Source organism: Martes martes (genome assembly GCF_963455335.1).
Source record: "Martes martes genome assembly, chromosome: 17".
NCBI lineage: Eukaryota > Metazoa > Chordata > Mammalia > Carnivora > Mustelidae > Martes > Martes martes.
The window spans coordinates 58,880,694-58,905,143 of record NC_137905.1 but is presented as its reverse complement, the minus strand read 5'-3'; the positions used below and the strand labels follow the sequence as shown (position 1 = coordinate 58,905,143).

General features: G+C 45.0%; 1 protein-coding gene across 1 annotated transcript; it reads left to right on the top strand.

Moving 5' to 3' along the window:
- The first annotated feature begins 1,298 nt into the window (after positions 1–1,298).
- On the top strand, positions 1,299–23,931 carry LOC308358871 (uncharacterized protein). Its single transcript, XM_080829358.1, has 3 exons — positions 1,299–1,514; positions 4,584–4,710; positions 19,213–23,931. The coding sequence occupies exons 1-3, from the start codon at positions 1,482–1,484 to the stop codon at positions 22,011–22,013; spliced, it is 2,961 nt and encodes a 986-aa protein (XP_080685484.1). The 5' UTR covers positions 1,299–1,481; the 3' UTR covers positions 22,014–23,931.
- The last annotated feature ends 519 nt before the right edge of the window (positions 23,932–24,450 follow it).

Genomic DNA, 24,450 nt, shown 5'->3' with positions numbered 1-24,450 from the left:
TCAGTTTTCTCAATAGAATTGAGTGTATTGGGTTTTGGAATGTAGGTGAGGTTCAGTGGGGTGAGGTCCAGAGCTGACGACCAGGAAAGAATTCTTGAGATGTCTTTGGTGCAAAATGGTGGTTTTATTAAAGCATTGGGGGCAGAAAGAGCTGCTGCGCGGGGGGGTTGTGAGGGGTGGCTGGTTATATACTATGGGGTTGAAGGAGGTAAGGAAAAGGAAGGTCTCAAGGATTTTCATATGTTAAAGAAGACTCACAGGATACCAGAGGCCTTGCCATAGTCAAGTTAAGATTGTTTTTGCCTCTAGCAAGGTGTTAACGTGAAGATAGTTGGGAGCTTCCTGGAGGAACATGACACTCTGCCTGCTTCCAAGTATCTGTCAATGGGCTGCAGGTTATAAGGACCTTAACCGTATCTACATTTCCTTCTGGAAGCTGGGTTATTGATAGAAATGTAAATTGCTAAGACTTTTGTAAACTGAGGGACACTCAGGCCTTGCAGGATTATGATCTAAGTTAACTGTTTGTTTTTCCTTCCCTTTCCTTTGCTTTAGGGCAGCCGGGAGTGTCTGAGGAAATGCCACGTATATCTCATGGGAAGTGTCAGCTTCTGACTCGTCCTTAGCTTGCCTTCTGTTCCCTCACCAAGTGTACCTTAGAATATCGAGTGAGAAATATAGGGATAAAAATGGGCAGGACACAATCACTAACGCTACAGGCAAGGCACAGATTTTCTGTGGGAGCCAGAGACAGAGATCTGCTTGTTCACCAGCTTAAGGGCGGCCTAACGTCTTCTTCTTTATTCCCAGTCAGGGCCCTGTGTAAAGTTTTCCCCTTGCACCTGGGCAATCATGAGAGAACGCACAAAACTGACAAATGCATCAGCTTACACGCCTTTCAGAGGAATAACAAAATGCCTTCAGCTGTGCGTAGACCATTTTATGTCCGAATGACTCTGTGGAATGATACGGCCATTCAGATCCGTGGATTTCGGAGCATTTCAGTAACAGTATTAGCCTCTGGAAGCAGGCTGACCTACGGATTTGAAGAGATGCCCTTTCACTGCAGGTCACAGAGCGCAAATCCCCTCCCCCTCGCCCCTAGGCGGGCAGCATCCCTCGAGGAGCCGCACGGCCAAAGCTCTGATTGGTCGGGCGGGAGAAAAACCCTTGCCTTGGCCGCTGGGGGGCTGCCAACTACAGTACCCAGAAAGCCCTGCGCGGAGTTCAGCTAGCGGAAGCACTTCCGCGGGAGTATGCCTCATGGGGGCGGGACTTCCGGCCTCCTCCTCGTGGCGGCCATTTTGCTGCTCTCGGGTGTGCCTGGGCGGGACCGAAGTGACGGAACTGTCAAGGCGCAGAAGTCGTTGTCCCCACGGCAGAGAGGCGGGTCCGCGGCTGGCGACGCCGCCCGGGCTGCCCCGCGCGGGGGCCGGGACGTGGGCCGCCGGCCCAGGTGTCCACTCCGCCCGCAGAGCCCGATGGCGGCGGTCGCGCCCAGGGACCCGGCTCAGGTAAGCGCTCGTCCCCCTGGCCCTCCCCCACCGACACTCCAAAGGCCCGAGCGCGGGGCGCCTCCTCACGGCCCTGCGGCCCAGGCCCGGGTGTCCGGGACAGGGAGGCGCCGGTGGGCGGGGGCGCGGGTGGGAGCGCCGGCGGGCTGCGTGCGGGAGCGGGCTCCGGGCTGAGGGGCCGCCGGGGCGGGGGCTGCAGGGGGCCTGAGGCGGGAGGATTCTGCCCTCAGGGGACGGAGAGCGTGAGGCGGAGACCCCTGGACTGGCGTGTCGCGGTCCGGTACCTTCGCTCCTAGGGCCCTGGAGGGTCGTGAGCAGAAGAGGGACGCAGCCTGTGTTAGGGTGTTAGCGGCTTTCCAGAGGCTGCGCGAGGGAGCACAGGCTGGAATGGGGGTGATGAAGACGAGGGAGCTCTGGGAGTGGAGTTCTTGTCGGAGGTCGCAGAGCTGGTGGGAAGAGCACTGAGGACTGAGGCACAGAGATTAGTTAGCCAGAGGTCACTGGGTTCCAGGGCTGGGCAAGATGCGGGGGAGGCCTCGTGTCGTGGAGCCCAGCCCTGGTGTCCTCCCCTCAGTCTCAAGCTGTAAAGGATGTGAAAGCGCTTACGAACCTGTACAAGTAAAGAGAGGTTGCCTCAGTCCCTTACTGGTCTTGACATCGCCAGTCTGGTGTCCAGGACTGTGGTGTCTTGAGGCTCTTCCCTTCCTATTTTTCCAGCTGCTGGGTGTGGGCACCCTGAGCATACCCCAAGCCCAGGGTCCTGAGTGCAGGCCAAGGGGTATGTGCATGTGTTCCTGTTGTTGTCAGCCAATATAAAGAGGTGTGCAAATGCTTGAACCTGTTTTCATTCTCCCTGCTGGGAACAAAGAGCTGAGGGTCAAGAATCGGGTCTCTAATGTGGCTATCGAGAATTTGGGCATCTTTTAGGTAGGTCCTGAGAGGTTTGGATCAGGGGGGTGGTGGTCTTACCTAAGTCTTACTGGGGTCCATCTCATTACGGAATGGATAACAGACTGTGGAGGTAAGGGAGGAGGCAGGGAGCCCAGGAGGAGGCAGCTGCTGTAATCCAGATTGATGGACCAGAGTGGTGGCCATAGAGGTGGGTGAAAAGTTGGACTCCCTGTGCATTTTTTTTTAAGAGGGGTGGACTTTTTGATGTTGTAGTTCAGAGGAGAGAAAGAGAAGAGTCCAGGATGACCCCAGGGATTTTGGTCCTCGAAGCTGAAGGGATGGAAGTTCCATCAACTGGGGAGGGGGGGGTAGTTGATGGTAGGTTAATTTTCTCTGGGACTATGAGGAGTTTTGTTTGGTCCTCTTTTTTTTTTTTTTTTAATTTTATTTATTTATTTGACAGAAATCACAAGTAGGTAGAGAGAGACGGCGGGGGGGGGGGAGCAGGCTCCCCGTGGAGCAGAGAGCCCGATGTGGGGCTCGATCCCAGAACCCTAGGATCATGACCTGAGCTGAAGGCAGAGGCTTTAACCCACTGAGCCACCCAGGCGCCCCTTTGTTTGGTCCTCTTAAGAGTCTGAGATGTTTCAGAGAATTGTGAGTGGAGATAGCAAATGCATATCTGGACTCACAGGTCTGGGTATCTTGGGAGGAGGTTTGGATGAAGACATCCAAAAGTGGTGACTGTTGTGTGGACCAGGTGGAGCTGTGGGTTGCATTTAGATTGAGGAATGCGGGTCATCATGACAATGCCTTGGCTGGTCAGCTAGAGGAGGGTGAGAGATGAGCAGTGAGTGTCTTGCTGTGCGCCTGATAAGTGTTGCTGATGAAGGAGGGAAGTGATCATGGTAACCATATGGGAGAGAGAATGGTCTGGTAGGTGATCAAGGCTTCCATGGGGTGAGGGACATGAGATGGCTGTGGGGGCATGGGAGTAATTGAGACAAGATGACACTGAAGCCAGGCTCCTGCTTATTCACTACCGAAGTTTCACTGGAATTTTATGGTGAGCTTTGGTGGAGTCTATGGTGTTAAGTCTTGATGGTAGATAGGTCTGGGGCAGACTTTAAAAAGTGGTGGCTATTGTGAGGACCAGGATGGAACTGTGGATCACATTTAGGAAGTGCAGTGTAGGTTATAGTGGTAATGCTGTTTGCAGGTTGGAAAGACTAGGGTGCATGCTAAGAATGATGAGCACAGGGGAGGGAGAGAAGTGATGGTGCGAATGGTGCGGGAGAGAAGATGATCCGGGAGGTGGCTAAAGCTTCCATGGGATGTGCGGGTGCAAGATGGCTTCAGAGGCAAGAGAGTAATGGAAGGAAGATGAAACCGAGGGCAGGGCTCCTGCTGATTCACTACTGTATGGATTTACCAGAATTTTGTCGTGAGTTTTGATGGGGTCTGGGGCGTTTTGGTCTTGGTAGATAAGATCTGGGGTAAATGTAATCATTTGTGAGAGTCCTTATGGCTAAGGGAGACTGTAAGGGAGGGAGACTCTAAGGACTGGGGTTTTAGGGCAGGTCGAGTGGAGGGTCGGGATTTGGGACTGCTGAGGGGACAGCAAGTGCAGCACGGAAGTGGAAGTGGGCCATGGGCATCTGTAATTTGTATGTACCTCTGGCTAGTATTGAAGTAAGGATCGGAGGTACAGAGGAGGCCTTCAAAGCAGAATCCAGGGCTTTGGCCAAAGTAGAGCTATGGGAGTGCAGCTGAGGGGACTGAAGATGTGAGAGAGGTACAGTTTCCAGAACAATGTGCACAACAAGAGGAGGTGTGAGCCAAGGGCCTCACTCTGTTGGAGCTGAAGGGGAGAGCATGAGCCCGCATTTCATTGTGTCTTGGGAGTCTCAAAATAGAGACCCTGAGGGAATGGACAGTAGGGACCCTCCACGCCAGGAGGAATTTGGATGACATCTCTATTCCCTCTGCCTGATGTTGCGGAGGGCAGAATGCACTGAATAAAGAGAAGCCGAAGATAGGGCGGGCGTTAGTGGCACCTAGGCCTGGCGTTTCTGAAGCGGAGAGCTCTGAAAGAGGGTGAGTGTGGGATACATGTGTGGTGAGATGGACTGTGGGACCTCAGGATGTTCATGGTTTCATCTGTCCCCATCATAACAGGATAGTGTGACCTTTGAGGACATTGCTGTGTACTTCTCCTGGGAGGAGTGGAGGCTTCTTGATGAGGCTCAGAGATGCCTGTACCACGATGTGATGCTGGAGAACTTTACACTTGTATCCTCACTGGGTAAGGCCCTTCCCCTCCCCAGTGGCCTGAAGTAGGCTCTGTTCCCTCCCCGCCCACCATCTCGCAGTGTCTCTCACATGTGGACCATGGGCATTGCTTGCTTCTCAGCTTTCTGGGTAATTGCTGTGTTGATAGGGCTGGTTTATTTGCACTGCCGTCTTCTCTCCCCGACAGCCGCTACACCTGCTATACTGCTATACTAAGGAACCCTCTTAGGAAAGGGTTCAAGGTTAGTAGATCTTTAGTGAGCTCCATGGATTCCACCATGCTTGGCCTTTGTTTGGGTCATTGTGCACAGATCCATGTCACTTCTGTATCCTAGCATTTGTTTGTTTGTTTTTAAAGTAAGCTCTGTAGCCTTGGGGCTTGAACTCGTAACCCACATGTCAAGAATTGCGTGCTCTACTGACTGAGCCAGACTCTGTTTTCCAGTTTTGGATCCCTTCTCTTAGCTGACAGTTCCTTGTGTCTGCTTATGCCAGCTTTGCATGCATTGTCATAGTCACTACTTACCTGAACCACAGGCTGCTTTTCAACACACTCCTGCAAGGTTTATAGTTTAGGTGCATTTTCTCTACACACACACACCCCCAGCCTTCTGGAGATAGAGAATTATATAAAAGTGCACAGGGGGTGCCTGGGTGGCTCAGTCAGTTGAGCATCCAACTCTTGGTTTCGGCTCAGGTCTGATCTCAGGGTTTTGAAATTAAGCCCTAAGTCTGGCTCCACACACAGCATGGAGTCGGCTTGTCCCTCTTTCATCCTCCGCTTGTGCTCTCTCTCTCTCAAATAAATATGTAAAATCTTTAAAAATATACATATTAAAAAAATTAAGTGCACAGTGTGATGATTTGATACATGCATACATTATAATGTAATTTCCACAACTGAAGTTCATTAACTATCTACCACCTTATAAAATAACATTATTTTTTTTGTAGAAATGCTTAATCTCAGTAGATTTCACGTATACCGGATCATTAACTGTAGCCACCATGCTGTATGTTACGTTTTCATAACTTTTCAATCTTATTTTTAAAAATTTTATAATATTTTATTTATTTATTTCAGAGAGAGAGAGAGAGAGAGAGAGAGCATGAGCGGCAGGGCGGGGGAGGGAGAAGCAGACTCCCCGCTGAGCAGGGAGCCCGTTGCCGAGCTTGATCCCAGGCCCCGGGGATCATGGCCTGAGCCGAAGGCAGATGCTTAACAACTGAGCCACCCAGGTGCCCCAAGAGTCGGACTCTTAACTGACTGAACCACCCAGTGTTCCTGCTTCTACTATAGTTTACTAAGTGTGTCCCAGAGCATTACGTCTAGAAAAAGAAATGTACATTTAAAAATATTTTACTGCTGGGGCACCTGGGTGGCTCAGACTGTTCAGCGTCCGCCTTCGGCTCAGGTCATGATCCCAGGTTCCTGGGATGGAGCCCCGCATTGGGCTCTCTGCTCCGCGGGGAGCCTGCTTCTCCCTCTCCCACTCCCCCGGCTTGTGTTTCCTCTCTTACTGTGTCTCTTTCTGTCAAATAAATAAATAAAATCTTTTTAAAAGAAATTTTCACTGCTGAAAAATGCTACCGTCATCTGAAATTCCAGCAAGTATCTTCTTTGCTCCTGAAGGCTCTTGCCTTGATACCGATAGCTGCTGACTGGTCAGGATGGCAGCCTGCATGGTTAGGGCAGCTGTGGCAGTTGCTTAAAACAAGACAACAGTGAAACTTGCTGTGTTGATTGACTCTTCCTTTCCTAAGTGATTTCTCCGTAGCAGCTGATGCTGTTCTGTGGCGTTTTACACACAGTAGAACTTCTTTCAGAATTGTAGTCAGTCCTCTCACACCCTGCTGCTCCTTTATCAATGAAGTTTATGTAATAGTCTAAATTCTTTGTTGTCATTTCCGCAGTCTTCATAGCATTTTCACCAGGAGTAGTAGATTGTATCTCTTTTTGAATTTCTAAAAAATTTTAACTCCAGTATAATTAAATAGTGTTTGTTTTTTTTTTTTTAAGATTTTATTTATTTGACAGAGAGCGATCACAAGTAGGCAGAGAGGCAAGCAGAGAGAGAGAGAGAGAGAGAGAGGAGGAAGCAGGCTCCCTGCCGAGCAGAGAGCCCATGTGGGACTCGATCCCAGGACCCTGAGATCATGACCTGAGCTGAAGGCAGAGGCTTAGCCCACTGAGCCAACCAGGTGCCCCTAAATAGTGTTTTTTAAACATGTTTTTAAATTTTAGATTCCATTTGAATAAACTTTACTTGCTCATCCATACAAAGCAACTTCTTATCCATTCAAAAAATTTTTTTAATTTTAATTTTTTAAAATTTAAATTCAATTAATTACATATAATGTAGTATTTGTTTTAGGGGTACAGGTGTGTGATTCATCAGTCTTATATCCATTCAAATGTTATCATGAACTTGTAGCAATTCAATCATATCATCAGGCTCCATTTAAAAAAAAATTATTTATTTGACAGAGAGAGATCACAAGTAGGCAGAGAGGCAGGCAGAGGGAGAGGGGGAAGCAGGCTTCCTGCTGAGCAGAGAGCCCAATGCAGGGCTCTATCCCAGGACCCTGAGACCATGACCTGAGCCAAAGGTAGAGGCTTAACCCACTGCACCACCCAGGTGGCCCTTTTCTTTTCTTTTCTTTTTTTAAGATTTTATTTATTTGGGGAGAGTGAGCAAGAAAGTGGGAGGAGGAACGGAGGGAGAGGGACAAGCAGACTTCATGCTCAGTGTAGGGCTCAATCCCAGGTCCCTGAGACCACGATCTGAGCTGAAATCAAGAGTTGGATGTTCAACCAAGTCATCAGATGCCCGCAGGCTCCACTTCCAATTCTAGTTCTCTTGCCATTTCTATCACATCTGCAGTTACTTTCTCTATGGATGTTTTGAACCCTTCAAAGTCATCCATGAGGGTTGACATCAACTTCCAAACTCCTGTGGATACTTTGACCTCTGCCACCCATGAATGGCAGCTAGAATGATGCATCCTTTCGAGGTTTCGATTTACTTTAACCAGATCCATCAGAAAAACCACTATGACACCCCTTGCCTTATACATTGTTTGTTTGTTTATTTGTTTCTTTGTCTTTTTTCGTTGTTGTTAAGATTTATTTATTTGAGAGAGAGGGAGAGCGCATGTGCATGTAGGGGGTGGGGGGAGCAGAGGGAGAGGCTGTGTGTGGAGCCTGACGCAAGGCTTGTTCTCAACAAATTGTATTTCTTTCTTTCTTTTTTTAAGATTTTATTTATTTATTTATTTATTTTTAAAAAAGATTTTATTTATCTATTTGACAGACAGATCACAGGTAGGCAGAGAGGCAGGCAGAGAGAGAGGAAGGGAAGCAGGCTCCCTGCTGAGCAGAGAGCCCAATGTGGGGCTCGATCCCAGGACCCTGGGATCATGACCTGAGTCACAGCAGAGGCTTTAACCCACTGAGCCACCCAGGCACCCCAGCAAATTGTATTTCTTAAATAATAAGACTTGAAAGTCAAAATTGGGGTGCCTGGATGGTGCAGTTGGTTAAGTGTCTGTCTCTTGGTTTCGGCTCAGGTCATGATGTTGGGGTTGTGGGATCGAGCTCCTCTCCCTCTACTCCAACTGCTTGTGTGTGCATGTGCACTCTCTCTCTCTCTCAGATAAATAAGTCTTTAAAAAAGTCTAAATTACTTGGGTTACGTGGGCTACAGAATGGATGTTGTGTTAGCAGGCATGAAAACATTAATGTTGTAAATCGCCGTCAGAGTTCTCAAGTGACCAGGTGCTTTGTCAATGAGCAGTAATATTTTGAAAGAAATCTTTTTTTCTGAGCAGTCCATCTCAGCAGTGTGCTTAAAATAGTAAACCATGTAATAAACAGGGTGCTGTCCTCCAGGCAGAGTAGATTGAGCCTAATTGGTAAGGGTCCTAGGACGTCCAGAATGATACAGGAGCGCTGGCCCCCGCCAAGAGAGTTGGCCCGTCCTTTGAAGCCAGGCTCGACGTCTCTAGCTCTGACAGCGCTAGATGCAGGGCGTCTTCCCATCGCAGGCTGTTCTGTCTGCTGTGGAAATCTGGTCTGCTCTGAGCTCGATCTTGTGGATCACTCGCCGCAGCTTCTGCGCCAGCACTTTGTACGTTGTGCTGCGATGGTGTGGCGATGGCGTCTTTCCCTCAACCTCAGGACCCAGCCTCTGGTGACTTCCAGCTGGTCTTCTGCAGACTCCTCACCTCTCTCAGCCTTTCTAGAAGTGGAGACAGGCCCTGCTCTGGATTAGGTTTTGGCTTAAGGGAGCGTTGGGGCCGCTTTGATCTTCTTTGCAGACCACTAGAACTTTTTTTTTTTTTTTTAAAGACTTATTTATTTATTTATTTATTTGACAGAGAGATCACAAGTAGGCAGAGAGGCAGGCAGAGAGAGAGGAGGAATCAGGCTCCCCGCCGAGCAGAGAGCCCGATGAGGGGCTCGATCCCAGGACCCCGGTATCACGACCGGAGCCGAAGGCAGAGGCCTTAACCCAATGAGCCACCCAGGCGCCCCAAATAAATAAAATCTCTAAAAAGAAAAAGAGAGACCCAACATTTACCATTTTTTGATGATGTTAAATGTTATATGGGTACAGTTCGTGGCCTCCAGAACAATTACAATAGTAATAAAGGTCTCTTCTGGAAACATTTGAAATATTGCAAGAATTACCAGAATTTGATATAGACATGAAGTGAGCAAATGCTGTTGGAAAGATGGTGCCAGGGCTCCTAGGTTGCTCAGTGGGTTAAGCCTCTGCCTTTGGCTCAGGTCATGGTCTCAGGGTCCCGGGATTGAGTCCTTCATTGGGCTCTCTGCTCGGCGGGGAGCCTGCTTCCTCCTCTCTCTCTGCCTGCCTCTCTGCCTATTTATGATCTCTCTCTGTCAAATAAATAAATAAAATCTTAAAAAAAAGAAAAGATGTTGCTGATAGACTTGCTTGCTGCAGCCTTGCGACACCTTCACTTTGTAAGAAAAACACAGTATTTGTGAAGCATCATAGAGCAAAATTGCTGTAAAACTAAAAAATAAATAAATATGCCTATACTCTCTGTTTCTGTGATTTTGGCTTTTTTTTTTTTTCCTAATTATTCCACTCACAGTGTACAAGGGTTCTTTCTACCTTCACTCTCACCAACACTTGTCTCTGCTCTTTTTCTTTGTTTTAATTTTTTTAAAATTTATTTATCTGACAGAGATCATAAGTAGGCAGAGAAGCAGGCGGGGCAGGGGTGGGGAGGAAGCAGGCTCCCTGCTGAGCAGAGAGCCCGATGCGGGACTCAATCCCAGGACCCTGGGATCATGACCTGAGCCGAGGGCAGAGGCTTTAACCCACTGAGCCACCCAGGTGCCCTTCTGGTCTTTTTGAAGGTAACAATTACCAAGTGCTGGATGATAAATCACTGTGGTTTCACTTTGCATTTTCCTGATGAGTGGGGAAGAGCATCTTTTCATATACCTTTTGGCTATTTATAGATTTTCTTTAATGTCTATTCAGGCTCTTTGCCTATATATTAATCTGTTTTTTTGTTACTGAATTATGGGAGTACCTTATATATTTTAAATGTTAACCATTATGAGGTAAAGCGTTTGCAAATATTTTCTCCCTTTATATATTGTTGATTGTTTCCTTTTCTATGCAGAAGATTTTTAGTTTGATGCAGCTTGATTTGACTTTATGTTTTTTTGTTTTTTTTTAAGATTTTATTTATTTGACAGAGAGAGAGAGCACAAGCAGGCCAAGAGGCAGGCAGGGAGAGAGGGGGAAGCAGGCTCCTTGCGGAGCAGAGAGCCCGATGCAGTGCTCGATCCCAGGACCCTGGGATCATGACCCGAGCCAAAGGCAGAGGCTTAACCCAGTGAGCCACCCAGGCACCCCTGACTATATGTTTTTGATGTAATTTGACTTTATTTTTGTCTTTGTTGAATGTGCTTTTTGTTTCCTGTCTGAAAACTCAGTATTAAGACCAGTGTCGAGGAGTTTCTTCTCTGTTTTTTTCCCCCAAGAAGTTTTACATTTTCGTGTCTACATTGAAGTCTTTAATACATTTGAGGTAATTTTTGTGAGTGGTGTAAGGTAGGGTCCCAGTTTCTTTGTTTTGTTTTGTTTGGCATGTACATGTCCAGTTTTCCCAGCACCACTTATTTTTTATTAAAAAAATTTTTTTAAAGATTTTATTTATTTATTTGACAGAGATCACAAGTCGGCAGAGAGGAAGACAGAGAGAGGGGGGAAGCAGGCTCCCCACTGAGCAGAGAGCCCCATGTAGGGCTCTATCCCAGGACCCTAGGACCATGACCCAAGCCAAAGGCAGAGGCTTTAACCCACTGAGCCACCCAGTTGCCCCTCCCAGCACCACTTACTGAAGAGACTGTCCTTTTCCCGTGTGTGTTCTTGGCACCCTTGTCAAAGAATAGTTGAATATATGTGTGTGGTTTTGTTTACTTCTGGGCTTTCTATCTCATTTCATGAGTCTGGATGTCTGTTTTTATTCCAGTACCATCGTGTTTTGTAGTATAGTTTGAAATCACAAAGTCTGGTCCCTCGAATTTGGTATTTGTGATCAAGATTTCATTGGCTATTTGAAGTCATTTGTGGTGCAAATTTTAGGATTCTTTTTCTGTTTCTGGTAAAAATGCCACTGGAATTTTGGTAGATACTGCATTGAGTTTTAGGTTGCTTTACGTAGTAGAAGCATTTTAATAATAATTCTTTCAGCCCACAAATATGGGATATCTTTCCATTTATTTGTGTCTTCAATTTCTTTCGTTGGTGAGCCACCCAGGTGCCCTGGTTTGCTGGTACTTTGTTGAGCTTTTTTACATCTATGTTCATTAGGGATGTTGACCTGTAATTGTGTTTTCTTTTTTTTTTTTTTTTTTTTTAATTTTTTTTTTTTAAATTTTTTTATTTTAATAAACATATAATGTATTTTTATCCCCAGGGGTACAGGTCTGTGAATCGTCTGGTTTACACATTTCACAGCACTCATCATAGCCCATACCCTCCCCAATGTCCATTTCCCCACCACCCTCTCCCGTCCCCCTTCCCCCCCGCAACCCTCAGTCTGTTTCTTGAGATTGAGTCTTTTATGGTTTGTCTTGTAATTGTGTTTTCTTATAATGCCCTTCCGTGGCTTTGCTGTCCTAATATTAGCCTCATAAAATGAATTTGAAAATGTTCCTTCCCTTTCAGATTTTTGGAAGAGCTTGAGAGTTTAATCCTTAAAATGTGGATAGAAATCATCACTGAGTCTATCTGGTGATGACCTTTTCTTTGTTGGGAGATTTTGATTACTGATTCAATTTCTTTGTGTATTTGGATTTTCTATTAAAATTCAGTGTTGGGGGTCGCCCGGGTGGTTCAGTCTGTTAAGCGTCTGCCTTCGGCTCAGGTTGTGATCCCAGGGTCCTGGGATGGAGCTCTGCATCAGGCTCCCTGCCAAGCAGGGGGCCTGCTTCTCCCTCTCCCTCTGCCGCTCCCCCTGCCTGTGCTCTCCTGCTCTGTCAAAGAAATAAATAAATAAATAAATAAATATCTTAAAGTACTCAGCATTGGTTGGTTGTGTTTCAGGGAATTTATTCTAGCTTATCTAATTTGTTAGTGTGTAATAGTTCATAGTAGTTTTTTATGACTCTTTGTGTTTGCTATCAGTTGTAATTTCTCCTCTTTTATTTCTGAATTAATTTATTTGAGTCTTGCCTTTATTCTAAGCTAGTCTAGCTAAAGGTTTTTCAGTTTTATCTTTTCAGAAAAACAGCTCTTTTTATTTTTCTAGTTTCTGTTTTATTTCTGTTCTGATTTTTGTGTTTTCCTCTGTTTCACTGACTTTGGTCTTAGTTTGTTTTTTTTCTAGTTCCTTAAGGTGTGAAGGTAGGCTGTTTATTGGAGATCTTTATTTATCTTTTTAGTGCTCACATTTATTTCTCTGAACTTTTCTCTTAGAACTGCTTTTTCACATTCCATATGTTTTGTTTCCACTTTTGTTTTTCTCAACGTATTTTTTTATTTTGCTTTTGATTTTTCCTTTGGCCAGTTGGATAGGCACGTGTTGCTTAATGCCCACATATTTGAATTGTTAAGCTTCCTCATGATTTTTTTTTAAAGATTTTATTAAAAAAAAAGAAATCTTGGGGCGCCTGGCAGTGGGTTAAAGCCTCTGCCTTCAGCTCAGGTCATGATCCCAGGTTCCTGGGATTGAGCCCCGCATCGGGCTCTCTGCGTGGCTTCCCCCCTCCCCTCTGCCTGCCTCTCTGCCTACTTTTTAAAAAAAAAAAAGGAAATCTTATTTTCTAAGTAGTCTCCACACTCAGTGAGGGGGTCGAACTCACAGCCCTGAGACCAAGAGTCACAGGCTCCACTGACTAAGCTTGTCAGGTACTCCCTCCTATGTTACTGATTTCTGGTTTTATTCATTGTGTTAGGAAAAGGTACTTGATAGAATTTCAGTCTTCTGAAGTTTAAGTTTTGTTTCACATAACATATGATTTACCCCAGAGAATATTCTGTGTGCTCTTGAGAATGTATATGCTGCAATAGTAGGATGGAATGTTCTATATATGTCTGATCCATTTGGACCAGAATGTTCAATTCAGATATATCCTTGTTAATATCTTCTGTCTGTATATCTACCCATTGTTGAAAGGGGGATATTGATAGTAATATTCCGTTGCTGTCTTTTCTGCCTTCAGATCTAGTTGAGTTTCCTTAATACTTAACTTAGATGCTCTGATGTGTCATGCATACATACCTACAATTTTTACATCTTCTTGGTGAATTAATTCCTTTATCGTTATATAATGACCTTTTTTGTCTCTTACGACGGTTGTTAACTTAAAGTCTGTTGTATCACCTATAAGTATAGCCACCCATATTCTGTTTTGTTTTCCATTTGTCTGGAGTATCTTTTTCAGTTCCTTCACTTTCAACCTTTTGTTTTGTTTTGAATTCAGCCATTGTATCTCTTTTGCCCTCTTGTTAATTATTGTCTGAGTGTTTTGTAGCACCTTTCTTCCTCTCTTGCAGTCTTCCCTTGCGATCTGAGGATTTCCCATGGTTTTATGCTTTCATTTGTTTATCTTTTGTTTCTGCTGTGGTTTTTGCTTTGTAGTTACCATGAGGCTTATTTAAAGCATCTTAAAACATTCTGTTTGAAGCTGATAACTTTTATTGCATACAAATCTTTTTTACTCACCTCCTTTACATTTTATGTTTCTAAATGTCACCATTTACATCTTTTTTTTTTTTAAAGATTTTATTTATTTTTTTGAGAGAGAGCACAAGCAGCGGGGAGGGGCAGAGGGAAAAGCAGACTCCCTGCTGAGCAGTTGAGTCCAAGGGGAGGTTGTGGGGGGTTCAACCCCAGGACCCTGATACCAAAGACAGATGGTTAATCGACTATACCACCCAGGCACCCCACATCTTTTTTATTTTGTAACCATTCACAGATTATTCTAGATAGTTATTTTTAATACCCTCATCTTTCGTCCTCCATACTGATGTTGAGTGATTAACACACTGTTGAAGTATTACAGTATAGTAGTGCCCTGTTATCCATGGGGGAATATGTTCCAAGAATCCTAGGGGATGCCTGAAACTTCAGATAGTACCGAAACCTTTACATACTGTTTTCTCTTACATGTATCTATATCTATATCTATATCTATATCTATATCTGAATCTATGTATTTATGATAAAGTTTAATTTATAAATTAGGTACAGTAAGAGATAAACAATAATAAATAATAATAAAATATATTAATATCAATAATTAATAAAAGTTATGTAAATGTGTTCTGTTTCTCTCAAAATATCTTATTATACCATGCTCACTCTTTCTGAAATGAAGTGAGGTGAATGACATGGGCTTCGTGACTTAGCATTAGACCACTACTGACCTTCCGACAATATGTTACAACGAAGTAGGGTCCTTTGTTTTTGGACCATAGTTGACTGTCAGTGACTGAAACCATGGAAGGTGAAATGAATAAGGACGGACTCCTATATTTTGAATATGACTGTGTAATTTCATTTATCAGTATGTTGTATATTTCCATGTTACTAATTAGCATACTTTCATTTTAGTTTGAAGAATTGTGTTTAGCATCTTCTGTAGGGTAGGTCAAGTGGTGATGAACTCCCTCAGCTTCTGTTTGGGAAAATCTTTCTCCTTCATTTCTAAAAGACAGCTTTGCTGGTAAAGTATTTTTGGTTTCCAGTTTCTTTCTTGCAGCATTTAGAACACATCATCGCACTTTCTCTTAGTAGTCAGTGTTACAGTGGAGAAGACTGCTCATATCCTTATGAGGGGAAGGGGAGTTCCCCTGTATGAATTTTTCTCACAGCTTTCAAATTCTCTTTGTCATTGCATTTTGACTTTTATCATATAGTTGACCTTTGAACAACATGAGCGTTAGGGGTACCATGCAGCCAAAAAACTGTATATAGCTTTTGACTATCCCCAAAACTTAGCTACTAATATCCTATTCTCCACCAAAGCCTTGCTAATAACATAACCCATGTTTTGTATGTTATATTTATGCTATATTTTTTTTAAAAGATTTTTATTTATTTATTTGACAGACAGAGATCACAAGTAGGCAGAGAGGTAGGCAGAGAGAGAAAGAAGATATGCTGTATTCTTACATTAAAGTAAGCTAGGGAAGAGAAAATGTTAAAATCATAAGGAAGAGTAAATGTGTTTATAGTTTTTTACTGTATTTATTAGAAAAAGTCTGTTTATGAATGAATCTGCACATTTCAAACCCTTGTTCAAAAGAGTCATCTGTAATTTGTTTTGGTGAAGTCCTCTTTGGTTTGAGTCTTTTTGGGGACTTACAAGCATCATGTTCCCGGATATCCATGTCTTTCCCCAGATCTGGGAAGTTTTCATCCATTCTTTTTTAATCCATTATTGTTTTTTTTTTTTTTTTTTTTTTAATTTACTTGAGAGAGAGAGAGAGAGAATGAGAAGGGAGAGGTCAGAGGGATCAGCAGACTCCCTGCTGAGCAGGGAACCTGATGCTGGACTCAATCCTGGGACTCCAGGATTGTGACCTGAGCCGAAGGCAGTCGCTTAACCAACTGAGCCACCCAGGTTCCCCAGTCCGTTACGGTTTAAATAAGATTTCTGTCCCTGCCTGTCTTCTTCAGGGCCCCCGTAATGCAAATAGGATTCTGTTTTCATGATGTCCTGTAATCCACATAGACTTTCTTTATTCACTCTTTTTAGTTGTCTTTTTCTAGTTTGACTGAGTGATTTCAAAAGACATATCTTCAGGGGCACCTAGGTGGCTCAGTCAGTTAATTGTCTGCCTTTGGCTCAGGTCATGATCCTAGGCTCCTGGGATCGAGTCTCCCATCAGGCTCCCTGCTAAGTGGTGGGGAGCCTGCTTCTCCCTTTCCCTCTGCCCCTCCCCCTGCTTGTGCTTTCTCTTTCTCAAATAAATAAAATCTTTTTTAAAAATGCACAGAGCACTATTAAAAAAGGAGAGGGTGCCTGGGTGGCTCAGTGGGTTAAACCTCTGCCTTCGGCTCAGGTCATGATCCCAGGGTCCTGGGATCAAGCCCCGCATCGGGCTCTCTGCTCAGCAGGGAGCCTGCTTCCCCCTCTCTCTCTCTGCCTGCCTCTCTGCCTACTTGTGATCTCTGTCAAATAAATAAATAAAATCTTAAAAAAAAAAAAAAAGACCTATCTTCAGTTTCCGACGATTTTGATTGATCAAGCTGGCTGCTGATGCTCTCTATTGCATTTTTCATCTTCCTTTCCTTTCCCTTCCTTTCTTCCTTTCATTGATTCATTCAAGTTGGGAGCAGGGAGAGGGAGAGGATCTCAAGCAGACTCCATGCTGAGTGCAGAGCCTGACACAGGTCTCAATCTCACAACCCTGAGATACGACTGTAGCCAAAATCAAGAGTCAAAACACTTAACTGGCTGAGCCACCCAGGCGCCCCTGCGTTTTTCTTTTCATTCATATTCTTTAGCATAACTTTTGTCCAGTATAATTAACATACAGTGTTCTGATTGTTTCAGGTATACAGTATAGTATACCATGATTTTTTGGTCCTTTTTTATATTTTCTTATCTATCTGTTGAAAAATCTTATATTGTTTATAATTGTTTTCCTTATTTCATTGAATTGCCTGTTATCCCTTAAAAAATGATTTTGAAGTCTTTGACAGTTCCTAGATCTCTATTTCTTTGGGGTGACTGATCAGTTACTGAGTTTCTTTGGGATGTCCTGTTTCCTTTATTTTTTTATTTTTTGTAGCCTTGCATTGATGTCTGTACATTTCGTGGAATAGTCCCTTCTTCCAGACTTTACAGGAAGGTTTTGGTGGGGAAGATCTTTACCCGTGTGTGGGTTACCAGCTTGGTGGGGTGTGGCAGTTCCAACTACGGCTTGGTCAGGAGGCTCAGTGTCTGTGCAGCTCTGTTACCTGAGATCAGTGTCATCAAACACTATAGGAGCCCTCAGTAGCCGAGGCATTGTGTCCACAGTAGTAGAGAATGCTACTGGAACCTCCTGATCTCTTTCTCCCACGGGAATGTTTTGGCTCTGGGGTTCCCTTGATGCCAAGTCCAGCTCTTGAGTGTGTGTGTGGTGGTGGTAGCATTGGTGTCTTATGTGCAGGCACCTGTGGAGTGTGTACGTGTCTGGGTTCTAAGAGTGTGAATAGACATGAAGCAATAGCGGTTCTAGGGTCCGTTTCGGAATAGCCTGCAACAGCGTTGACTTGCTGTGTGAGGTGCAGTTGTACTCTGAGCATTGATGGTGCCTGTGATTGGAGCATGGGTTCCCTCGGTGTCTCTGGGATCAGAGAAGCAGACTAGCCCACAAGGGCCATGGCTCTCATGCCTGAGACCCGGGCACTCAGGTGACAGCCATGGAGTCAGGTTATGGAATATAGGCAACCACAGAGCAGTTGCGGGCTGGGGTCCCCAGTATTGGTGGGGTTGGTGTGAGTGGCAGCTCTGGTTATGGAATGGAGCGACAGCTCCTTTTTTGGTGGAGGGGACAACTCAGTATATTACTCTGTGGCGGGTCCCCCATGGTGATAGCTATTGATTACCTTACTGCAAAAGCTGCTGGGATCTTCTGCAGAGCAGGCCAGTGGGGTCCATGCCTGCAAACGCTTGGACGCTCTGCTGAGTGGTCTGTGATGTTCTGCTGCTGTAGCAGGACTTGTTGGCGTTCTCCACAGCAGAGGCTGCTGAGGTCCCCTGCAGAGTAGGGGAATGCAGTAGCATCAGCCCTTTGGCTGACACAGCCCCACTCTTCTTCTTATCTGCCCACAGTCAGCTGTCTTCACTAAGCCAGTGTCCCCAGTGATCTTTCTGTGTCGTTATTCTTTCTGTGTTCTCCATTGTGTCACTGTAGTATCTTTTTTTTTTCCTAATGATTTTATCTATTTATTTGAGAGAGAGCATACACACAAGCAGGGGAGTGACAGAAGGAGAGGGAGAAGCAGGTTCTCCACTGAGCAGGGAGCCCGATGTGGGGCTTAGTCCCAGGACCTTGGGATCATGACCTGAGCCAAAGGCAGATCTTAACCAACTGAGCCACCCAGGCACCCCTGTGTTGCTGTAGCACCCTGATTTAAGCCTGCCAAGGGCAAAGGCTGGTTTCCTCTGCTGTTATACTGACATCACTCACCTTGCCATCTTTTGTGCTGAATAGCCCGGGACAGTGCTGGCTATTCGTTTATCCTCTTTCTCCCTTAGGACTTGTATTGTCCATGTCCCATGTAGTTTCTCAAGGCTTACAGGGAAGAATCCTTTGTGTATCACAGGATGGGCAGGACTCCAGACATGGCAGAGTGGACTCAGAACGGCGTGGTCCTGGTCAGTGGCTGGAGAGAGTGTCCACATCACACCAGGTCCCTCATGGTGATCCTGTCTTTATTCACCCACATTTTCATGCCATTTCCAGTGACCATGCTTCATTTCTACCTTTTCGTCTCCATTTTGACATTTTGCCGATTTGTCTGTTCTTCTCTCATTATTCCTACTATGACTTCCAGCACAGGGGTAATCTCTGCCTCTCTGGACTCCACATGTCTCCCATTTCTCTCATGTCCGTGTATTCCAGCATTGGCCGTGAGATGTTCACGTACCGTAAATTGACGTTGAACAGCAGGTAATCTGTTGCAGTTGGATTGTAATGTGCTTGGAGGCATGCTTTTACCCAGCCTCACATCAACGGTAGCAAAGGTCCCACCAAAGACTTGGCAGAGAAATGAGTTGTAGTCCTTGCCTCTCTTTCTTGTCTCATACCCTGTCTTTGTATCCTTCCCCTGGTGAGGTCTCCACCATTCTGTGACCTTAGGGGCCAAATAATGGACAGTGGCTGCTCCTACAACTGAATTTCAACCGCTGTGTCTGGAAAAGCATGGCATACACTCCTGCCTAGATAAGACGGATGCCTGTGTGTGCCGGGCTCACCCCGCGCTACGGCCAGCACGTGTTTCACCAGCGTTTCTCTGCCTTCAGGTTGCTGCTGTGGAGCAGAGGACGAGGAGGCCCCCTTTGCACAGAGCGCTTCTGTAGGCGTGGCCCAGCCCCGGACGCCCAGGGCCGCTCCGTCTTCCCGGAAGACCCACCCCTGTGAGATGTGTGGTCCCGTCTTGAGAGACATTTTCCACTTGGCTGAGCTCCAGGGGAAAGAAATCATCCAGAAACGGTTGAGGTGTGGGGCGTGTGGGAAACGATTTTCTTTCAGTGTGAAGTTGGAGCAGCAGGAGCATCCCGCGGGAGCAAAACCATTCAGAAGCCGCGTGGACAGGGCCTCTGCTGTCAAGAGCTGGGCATCCGGTGGTTCGGGAAAGCCCTTTACCTGTGGTGAGGTTGAGAAGGACTTGCTGTCTGGCTCAGGGCATCTGGGGCAAGAGGCCACTCGTACTGGGGAGAAGCCAAAGGAAATCACCCAGTGCAGGGCAACGTTACAAAGCAGAAAAAGTCATCACACCTGGGGAGAATGCAAGAATGCCTTCGGTCCCAAACATGCGCTTGTTCAGGACCACTGTTTTGTGTGCAGTGAATGTGGGAAAACATTCAGGTACAAATCTTCATTTGCCATACACCAGAGATACCATACTGGAAAAAGACATCATGAGTTTGGTGAATGCGGAAAATCCCTTAGGCAGAGCTCTTCCCTCAGTCAACATGGAAAGACTCACACTGGGTCCAGGCAATACAAGTGCAGCAAATGTGGGAAGTCCTTAAGCCACAAATCTGTCCTCATTCATCCCCAGAGATGGCACAATGGAGAAAACAGTTATGTGTGCAGTGAATGTGCAGAATCTTTTAACCATGGCTCCGTGTTGATACCATGTAGAGTTCAAACTGGAGAAAGGCCTTTTAAGTGTAGTGACTGTGCAAAATCTTTTACTTCTGTCTCTGCCCTCAGTTATCATCAGAGATCTCACACAGGAGAAAGGCCTTACGAATGCAGTGAATGTGGGAAATCTTTTATCTCTAGGTCTGATCTCCGTTATCATCAGAGAGTTCATTCTGGAGAAAGGCCTTACGAGTGCAGTGAATGTGGGAAATCTTTTATCACTCGTACTGCTCTCCGTTATCATCACAGAGTTCACACTGGAGAAAGGCCTTATGAGTGCAGTGAGTGCGGCAAGTCCTTTACCCGAAGAAATAACCTCATTATACACCTAAGGGTTCACTCAGGTGAAAGACCTTATGAGTGTAGTGAATGTGGGAAATCTTTTACCTTTAGCTCTAGCCTGCGTTACCACCACAGAGTTCACACTGGAGAAAGACCTTATGAGTGCAGTGAATGCGGGAAATCGTTTAACAATAGGTGGACGCTCATTCGACACCGGAGAATTCACACAGGAGAAAAGCCTTACGTGTGCAGTAAATGTGGGAAATCTTTTACCTGTAGCTCCACTCTCCAGTATCATCATCGAGGTCACCTTGGAGAAAGACCTTATGAGTGCGATGAATGTGGGAGGTCTTTTACCACTAGCTCTGCCCTCCGTTATCACCAGAGAGTTCACACTGGAGAAAGGCCTTATGAGTGTAATGAATGTGGGAAATCTTTTATTTCTAGGTCTGACCTCCATTACCATCATAGAGTTCATTCTGGAGAAAGGCCTTATGAGTGTAGTGAATGTGGGAAATCCTTTATCCGAAGAAATAACCTCATTTTACATCAGAGAGTTCACACAGGAGAAAGGCCTTACAAATGTAGTGAATGTGGGAAATCTTTTAACAATAGATGGACACTCATTCAACACCAGAGGGTTCACACAGGAGAAAAACCATATGTGTGCAGTGAGTGTGGGAAGTCTTTTACCTGTAGCTCCACGCTCTGTTACCATCAAAGAGTTCATGAAGGTAAAAGGCCTTATGAGTGCAGTGAATGTGGGAAGTCATTTACCTCCAGTTCCACTCTCCGTTATCATCAGAGAGTTCACACAGGAGAAAGGCCTTACAAGTGCACTGAGTGTGGGAAATCTTTTACCTTTAGTGCCAGCCTTCGTTACCATCACAGAGTTCACAGTGGAGAAAGGCCTTATGAGTGCACTGAATGTGGGAAATCCTTTAAGGATAGATCACAATTCAATAAACACCGGAGAACTCACACGGGAGAAAGGCCTTATGAGTGCAGTGAATGTGGGAAGACATTTAGCCAAAAATCTTCCCTGTCAATACACCAGAGAATTCATAATAGTGAACGGTCTTATGAGTGTAGTGCTTGTGGGAAATCTTTTACATCTATATCTGGCCTTGGTTATCATCATAGAGTTCATAGGGGAGAAAAGCCTTATCAGTGCAGTGAATGTGGGAAATCTTTTACCAATAGCTCAATACTCATTCGACACCAGAGAGTTCACACAGGAGAAAGACCTTATGTGTGCAGTGAATGTGGAAAATCTTTTACCAGTAGTGCTACCCTCTCTTACCATCAGAGAGTTCATGCAGGTAAAAGGCCCTATGAGTGCAGTGAATGTGGGAAGTCATTTACCTCCAGTTCCACCCTTCGTTATCATCAGAGAGTTCATGCAGGAGATCGGCCTTACGGGTGTAGCGAATGTGGGAAATCTTTTATCTCTAGCTCCAAACTACGCTATCATCAGAGGGTTCACACTGGAGAAAGGCCTTATGAGTGCAGTGAGTGTGGGAAATCCTTCAGGGATAGTTCCCAATTCAGTCAACACCGGAGAGGTCATACTGGAGAAAGGCCTTATGAGTGCAGTGAATGTGGGAAGTTTTTTACACGGAAATCTACCCTCTCTCAACATCAAAGAGTTCACACTAGGGAAAGGCCTTAGGTTGCAGGGAAGGTGTAATTTCCTATTCACTGTAACAACACTGCAGGGAACTCTGAGGAGCCATCTGTCTGCCCTGAGTCTCAGACAGCTGAATGTGCACAGTGGGATAATCCACGTAAGCTTCCATAAGATAGTAGGAAGCTTGTGTAAATATGCTGCACTTTCTAAACTGTCCAGGGCTCTTTCTAGATTTAGCTCACTGCTAGATTTTGTGACCAAAGCCTTTTCATCTCTCCTGACTGGCAGGTCCACAGGGTGCACCAGTCACCTCCAGAGTGTATTCAGGGAAGGTGACCTTCGTTCTCTCGTGAATTGGAACAAATTAGGAGTGACCTGAGCCCTTAGGGTCAGTTTCCCCATCTCCTTAACTACCTTGGGCATGGACCTGAATCACTGATGACCCAGGGAATAGGAGTTTGGCTGGCAGCTTACAGAGAATGACTATCTTTTTCAGGGACATGTTGGTTTTGTGTGACATTTGCAATCAGCTTTTCCAGCTTCCAATTCCCAAATGTTAACCGTCTGCCGCACGTTGCTTTGGGTTATGTGATGATCAAGGCCTTATTCTTTAAGTCCTCTTTAATCTTGATGTTCTGCTTACTCTCTGCGGTAGTTTATGTACGGATTTGGGCTCAACAAGCTTTGCTGGGTGAACTTTTTAGGAGTCTCAAATTGTCCATGCTTGAGGAGGGAGAGAAGGATGGCAGAAAATAGCTTGCCACTTTGGCCGAATTTGCATTGCTGCGTCACCACCTCTGAAAAACTGCAGGGCTTTCTGGTTTTCATTTGTGATCTGGATGCTTTGTGTTTCAGGAGGGGGCAGGTGTGAGACCCTCAGATGCTTCTGAAAGGAGCATGAATTTTTTTCACTTGCTGAAAGGAGGTCTCACAGGGGATGTCAGCACTGTTGGGGGGCTTACTAACCCCGGCTTTACACACAGCCATGTGCCCTGATGTCCACAACCTATTGGGCTCAGGTCACTGGTCGAAAGACCACAGTGGGCAGGAGAAACCATATTTGGTACAGAAACACTGGCTTAACAGGAAGCGGAGGAGGCTTCAGCCCATTGGATGGAATGTGCCTCTTCTAAAAATGCATCCGGACGAGTTTCTGTGACAGTGACTGTAGGATCAGTGTGTACGCAAATCTCAGGACCTCCAGGCGTATTTATCTTGTGTAGGTAAAGTCATTGTCGGAGAAAAAAATAAAAAATAAAATAATCAAAAGGTTCTGTGGTTTCCTCTCAGTGATGTTTGCCTCAAAGCCACTACCACAGAGGCGGGGAAAAAAGATAAAGGAGGGTCTGTGTACCTGGGATCTGGCACTTGTGACCAGGAAGCATTCCTGTTGACTTGTATGTAAATATTCTTCATTGTTCTCTACATTTGCTGCCACTGACATAATATACCCCCATAGGCATGAGAAAGAGGAGTCAGTGTGGGGTTGCCAAACCTATTTTCCAAAAAGAGTAGGACACAGACATTCTGTCTTGAGCCACTTTTAAAGCTTTATTGGGGTATAGTTTATATGTACTAAACTACGTATGTTTACAATATAATTTGCTAGGTTTTGACATAGTTATGAATTTCTGAAACCATAACCCTGATAATGAACATATCTGTCACATTATGTTTATCTCATGTCCTTTTATAATCTCCCCTGCCCCTACTGGTAAACCAGTAAACCACTGGTTTACTTTCTCTTACAAAAATGGATGGGTACCTTTGAATTTTTTGAATGTTTGGAGTTGAGTATTTTGTTGTTTTTATGTGTCCCAATTACTTTGAGATTCATCCATGATACTACATGAGTAGTGGGGTTTTTTGTTTTTTGCTGAGTAATATTTTTACATATGCCAGTTTATCCATTTATCTGTGTTTTTTCTAGATTTTGACTATTGAGGATAAAGCTAGTTTAAACATGTTTTATGTGAATGTATGTTTCTTTGAACTTCTGTTGGTAACATGACGTCTGGATCACAGGGTAGGTAAATGTTTTACTTTGGATCACACCTTTTGCATCTTCCCAGCAGGTATGAGAGTTCCATTTCCTCCACATTCTGAATATGTGGTTTAGCCAATCATTTTAACTTTAGCCTTTTTAATAAGTTTTTAGTGTTCTCTCAGTTGTATTTCTGTAAGGATTGACGATGGGCATTTTTCCCAATGCTCATTTACTGTCTGCATCTTTGGTAAAATGCCTGCGCACATCTTTTTCTTATTCTTTGAGCGTTGGCTATTTTCCCTTAGAAAGGACAATGAAACAACTGTGTGTGTGCTCACATGCACTGAACAGCTGTACCATTTTAAATTTTTTCTGCATTATTAACATGTTCTCCATCACATTTTTAAAAATTTTTAAAAGATTTTATTTCAGAGAGAGAGAGAGAACAGGTAGTGGAGAGGGGCAGAGGGAGAGAGAAAGAAGCAGACTCCC

Bases quoted from the DNA above. Each gene is read 5' to 3' on its own strand.
- LOC308358871 (XM_080829358.1), top strand. From the start codon at position 1,482: ATGGCGGCGGTCGCGCCCAGGGACCCGGCTCAG. The intron at 1,515-4,583 runs GTAAGCGCTCGT...CCATCATAACAG, and splicing joins CGCCCAGGGACCCGGCTCAG to GATAGTGTGACCTTTGAGGA. The intron at 4,711-19,212 runs GTAAGGCCCTTC...CTCTGCCTTCAG, and splicing joins TACACTTGTATCCTCACTGG to GTTGCTGCTGTGGAGCAGAG.